The sequence below is a fragment of the Magnolia sinica genome, chromosome 5 (assembly GCF_029962835.1).
Source record: "Magnolia sinica isolate HGM2019 chromosome 5, MsV1, whole genome shotgun sequence".
NCBI lineage: Eukaryota > Viridiplantae > Streptophyta > Magnoliopsida > Magnoliales > Magnoliaceae > Magnolia > Magnolia sinica.
The window spans coordinates 1203591-1209371 of NC_080577.1; the positions used below are offsets into that span (position 1 = coordinate 1203591).

At 39.2% G+C, this 5781-nt stretch overlaps 1 protein-coding gene across 1 annotated transcript; it reads right to left on the reverse strand.

Annotated features, from left to right (window-relative positions):
• Nucleotides 1–4049: 4049 nt before the first annotated feature.
• LOC131245058 (hydroquinone glucosyltransferase-like) lies at nucleotides 4050–5525 on the reverse strand. Its single transcript, XM_058244240.1, has one exon. The coding sequence runs from the start codon at nucleotides 5477–5479 to the stop codon at nucleotides 4073–4075; it is 1407 nt and encodes a 468-aa protein (XP_058100223.1). The 5' UTR covers nucleotides 5480–5525; the 3' UTR covers nucleotides 4050–4072.
• Between the last annotated feature and the right edge of the window lie 256 nt (nucleotides 5526–5781).

Below are 5781 nucleotides of genomic sequence, written 5' to 3' on the forward strand. Positions count from 1 at the left end.
AAATCAAATACAAAACCAATTAAGTAATAAAAACTAAACTGATGATTTGATTTTGAGATTTTTGAATGGATGTAATTCAACTGAATTAAAATAACATCTAAGCTTCAAAGTTTCACACATAGGTTAATGTTCCAAAATCATGATGACTTGATTAATACAACTAGGATCAGAGCCTATGATCAGCCTAATCGGAAAATAAAAAATAAAACAATTTAAATATTTTAATAAATGATATAAAAAATTAGAAAATCATGAATTCGCATCACTGATATATACTCTCAAGCGCCAGAGATTTTAAAAATTCAATATCAATAAGATAATGAAAATCAAAGAAATATAACAGGTTGAGAACCTTTCCTATATAGGAAATCTGATTGATCTAAGGTAAGCCTATTCATCAATAAGGATCTCATATGATGGAAACATATGGATCTGACAAGAGAATAAAAAACAAAACCTAAATAATAGATAACATGAATATACTATTCTTCTCATCATTAAAACGATCAATCAACATAACTTAAAAAATTATTAAACCCATGTGCTTCCCTTCTAGCTTGAGGTAGAAAGAACTTAGAAAAACATATCTAAAATAGGAAAAAAAAGTAATAAGAAAGAAATAAATGCAAATAGAAAAGATCTAAGAGGAAAATAAAATAACTTATAAAATTGAAAACCCTTTAAAACCCTAAATATTGCTCTTGAATGCTTTTAATGAAACATAGGAAAGCCCTAGGAAGCCCTATTTATAAGTAGGAAACTCCAATTTTCATACAAAGTTGGAAAACTCTATAAACTGCCTCAAATATACGCAGTTTCTCAAAATAGACTTCTCACTACATAGTTTATTTAAAATCGATTTTCTGCTGCAAAGTTTTTCAAAATAACCCTGAGTTTCAGATTATGCTTTTTAAGGACAATTTCAAGATTCTTCACTTCAAATCTTCGATTCTTTTCATTCCTCACTTGGTTTTCTTGGATCTTTGACATGTAAATTCTTCAATATTGATCTCCTACGATCCATCCCTTGCCTTGGTGATTCTTAAGCATCAAATCCATGCTTTTTAATACCCTTTTCAATCCAAGTTCTTAAATTCACCTTGCAACACATACATGGGTAAAATAGAATATTAAACTAATTTATGTTCATAAAATTGAGATAGAAATGGAGAAAATTATGCATTATTTGAATCTCAACAACTATCACCAAGATGGCCTCAAATCAAATTGATAGAATGGCTTAATAGGAGCGATTTTTGAAACATAGACCATCCTTGCTCGGGCTTATTGACTATGGGTCATCCTGCCGTATGTCCTATGGAAGGATAGCTTTACCATGTTACGGTTCTTCCTGCTCTACCGTATATGTCATCTCACTCATAAAAAAAACTAACAAAAAAAAAAGAGATGATTGTTAATTCCACAATTGTAGAGCCTCACACATCTATGCAGGGGTACACATGTAAAAGACACATATGTGAGACCTGAGTTTTTGTATGAAGTAGGGCCGGACACGGCGTCCGAGCAGGGCTATGTGGGGCCCAATGTGATGTAAGTGTTTTATCTAAGCTGTTCATCGTTTTCCTCAGATCATTTTAAGGTATGATCCAAAAAATGAGGCAGGTCCAGGGATTAAGTGGACCACAAGGTGGGGATTGAACGTCCACCATTAAAAACTTCTTGGGAGCTGGAGAAGTTTCGGATCAAGCTGATATTTGTTTTTTCACTTCATCCACGTCTACATGACCTTATGAATAGGTTGGATGGTAAAAAAAAACATCACGGTGGCCCTTAGAAAGGTTTCAATGATGGGTGTCATTATCACCGCAGCTTCCTTTGGTGTGTTCCACTGGAGCTATGGACCTGCTTTCTTTTTTGGGTCATACCTTAAAATGATATGTGAAAAGCAATGAACGGTGTGGATAAAACACTTACATCATGGTGTGCGCCTCAAAGCCCTATTCCGACAGATGATTTTACCGTCCCGATGGGGGTAGGATGCAATCCGCGCTGGAAGTAGGAAACTTAGATCCTCTATCTAAAAATCATTTGATTTAACTGATCTTGAAGTGGGCCACACTGTACATAGTATGTTGGTAGCTAAATTATTTTCCTATCCATTCAACTCAACAATCTAGCTCACCTAATGGAAAGATCAAATCTTCTAGAAGCAATCACGTCGTGAGATATGGACGTGGGTGTGGATGTATACAGCTCCGTATACATGTAGAATTGGCAAACCTTGATAAACAAAATACAAGCGCAGTATTAATGAAAAGCCTATTTTAGTCAATTAACTCATTATCTTTTGTTGACTTTTTTACAAAGTGTATGAAATTTAGTATATAATTTTTTATGCCTTAACTATAATTAGATGATTAAAGGTTGTATAAATGTGATTGTATTATAATTAAAGTGCTCCAAAGTCACTTTTCCAAAAATAATACTTTAAATTTTAAAATTTTAATAAATTGACCATGCTCGAGTGCTCCAAATCTAAAGTGTTCTGAGAGCACCGTAAGTTATGGTGCTGCTAGTTTCATTGGTTCATTTGTGCAATTCAATTGATCAATGAACTGTCCATTACATTTAGAATGCATTTCATAGTTTATGGACCTTATTTTCTACAGCCATCCGTACTCAAAGCTATGATGGGATGGCTATAATTGACTAAAATAAGTGATACTTTAGGATCATAACCACTCCATGATGGTCCCTAACATGTAGATGGATCAAATTATTGATTAGATGCATTTTTGTGTCATTGATGTTAACTATCCGTATTAAATACCATTGATCAAATGGTTTATTTGCCAGATTGGTGTGATGTTTGCATGGCAGGAAATTTGAGCTGAACCTGGCGAACAATCTAGGTCAAAAATATTGGATTGTTCAGGTGTCCCAATGCAACTACAAGTGCTCTAATTTATATTGCTGTAAGAACATGCAATAGAGCATCTCTCTAATAAATTATATAGGGAAAGTACGACCTAGGCCTCTCTCGATCTGGACTTCCACGCACTACGGCCACCAAAACAGGTATAAGGCTCAATGCTAGTATCTACTTTTTATCTTAAACTTAAAGGCGCCTTAAGGGGAGAGGGGTGCAAAAGGGTTGGGTCAGGTGGAGGAAGTTCCAAACTTAACCCACTTAATAATATATTTGAAATTTGACATCAGTTGTTACCAGTTAAAATTTTAATAAAGTTTGCATTGGTCCAAATCAAAATAAGCTAATCCATTTATTTAATGGACTTACTGACATGCCCTAGATTATGTCCGGTCACACACCATGGCTCAAATGGGACTAAACTGGTTGCTGAAAGACTAAAAAGGCACCCAAGCTCAGTTTGCGTGCAAATGGTGCAAACTTATGACGATTCGAACCAAGAACCCATGGAACAAAATCATCCCTCATCATTAATCAAGATCATGATCTTTTGGAATAATATATATAAGAGAAATGCTCATATACAACTAGTTGTACACACAACTTGTTGGCGTGTGGGCCCACAATGGGGTTCGTATGACATCTCACTCAACCATAGTGAACAAACGCCAGAAAAACCCCACAGTCACATCAGTTACATCTGGCTAGATTTAACCTTTTTCAAGGGCATCCCATTTGCATAGTGGGACAACCTCTCTTTTTTTTTTTTGTTAGCTTGTTAGTACACCCCACTGTCAGTTCACACTTCACTGTTAGCCACCCCACTAGGGATCGATACCAAGCCCTCAGTGGCATGGTGGGACAACCTTGTTAGACGGGCAAGATATGATATAAACATCATGGTGGAACCTACACGTCTACTAGTTGTGTATGAGCATTTCCCTATATGTTATGAATAGTTGTTTGTTAACATAAGAAATTTTATAAAATTAACTCTTTTTGAAGAAAAAAAAAAACACAACAGTTAGGAAAGCATCTATGAGTTCCAAAGATTACTATATTTAAAATGGAGGTGACAATACATTATAGATGATTAGGATTCACTTACCAAAATACAAGAGAATTCACTCTCAAAAGGGAGCATTAAATAAGGAGGTGGCCATTGGGATCCCTTCTCCTAACCTACATCAACCCCCATTCGTAGGCTACCTCAGACAATGCCTTCTTCGAAGACCCATCTTTGGCCAACGCCTTGGCACTTGCATCTTTAAGATCTTCCATCTTTGTTCGCAATCTCTTCCCTTCATCTCCTGCCATCAGATCCTCAACAACACGAGCGATCTCCTCTTTCTCAACTATTCCATCCACCTTGGCAGTGGGCCTCAAAGCCACCTTTAGGTCCTCCACCAGCAATACAGCATTCATCTTTTGCTCAGCATACAGTGGCCATGCTATCATGGGCACACCGTGCACGATACTCTCAAGTGTAGAGTTCCATCCACAGTGAGACAAGAAACCTCCTGTAGACCCATGGCCCAGCACTTGGATCTGTGGGGCCCATGAAGGGACTACAAATCCCACGCCCTTGGTCCTTGACAGGAACCCTTTTGGTAAAAAGCCCAAAGGTTCTTGATTGCTTTGGACACTGAAAAACGTTGCACTTGCATTCTTTTCATGTGGGCCTCTTGCAACCCATAAGAACCGTTGCCCACTCATCTCCAATCCCAAGGCCAGTTCATTCAGCTGCTCCATCGAGAGGGTCCCACCACTCCCAAAACAGACATAAAGCACCGAGCCACGTGGCTGCTCATCCAACCATCTCAAACAGTCGAGCCCATCTCCCCCACCTGCCGAACTGGACTGTACAACCGGTCCAATCGGGTAGAGTGGAGGAACTCCCGGTTCTCTCCTCAAAGCATTTACGGTTTCCGGTTCCAAGTCCACAAAACTGTTCACTAAAATACCCTTGGCCTTTTTATGACTTCTGCATACCTTAAGGAGCCACGTGTAAGCGTCGTTGGACCGGTCTAATGCCGGTTCAAAAACGTTCTCTCCATGAAACGGTACGCAACCGGGCAGTTTCACCGGTTCAGCTAGATCGCTGTACGCGCACGAGTATGTGGCGTCCAACGTTGGTAGATGGAGTGTGAAAGATAACGCCATGCACGTCGAGGTATAAAAGATGTATGTTGGGACTCCAACCTCCGCGGCAACATCCAGTGCGTCCATTCCAAATAGATCGACGATGATCGCAACGAGTCTCGTCGTCGACGCTAGGTTCTTCAAAACATTACGTATGGATTGGATGGAACGATTAAAGTTAGCACAGATTCGGGTTTCCACCTTGGCATCTTCGGGGATGTTCTCTACGGAAGGTGGAGGGTCGATGACTATGGATTTTACGGTTTTGGGAAGGGTATCCAAGATGGAGTTCTGGGTTTTAGATGTGGCCCCTATAGTGAGAGTGATGAACGTTAGGGAGAAGTTGTAGTGGTGAGCAAGGCGCTTAGCCAACTCAGCGAGTGGGATGAGGTGACCCATTCCTGGACTCGGTAGAATGGCTACATGGGGAATTTCAGAATCTTCCATGACTAAGTGTGGTGTCTTTTTTCCTCCGATTCAAAGATGGGCAGATACATCATACATATAGCGTGGGTTGTCCAGTTTCACTTAAACATTTTTTATTGCCACTAATCCCACGTCACCAACAATCTAATTGGATGGTATCATTACGTACCGTCATTGCTGACCGACATGGACCAATGATGATACAGGAAAGCAGAGATGATCGGGGACTCGATAGATAGACACGAGAAATCACCAATCAGATGGATGCCACATGCAAAGAGAAACAAAGACGAGGAACAAAGATAGATGCGCGGGGATTGTTT

What these genes read in the sequence shown, in the direction of transcription:
- LOC131245058 (XM_058244240.1), bottom strand. Translation starts at nt 5,479, where the DNA reads ATGGAAGATTCTGAAATTCCCCATGTAGCCATTCTACCGAGTCCAGGA.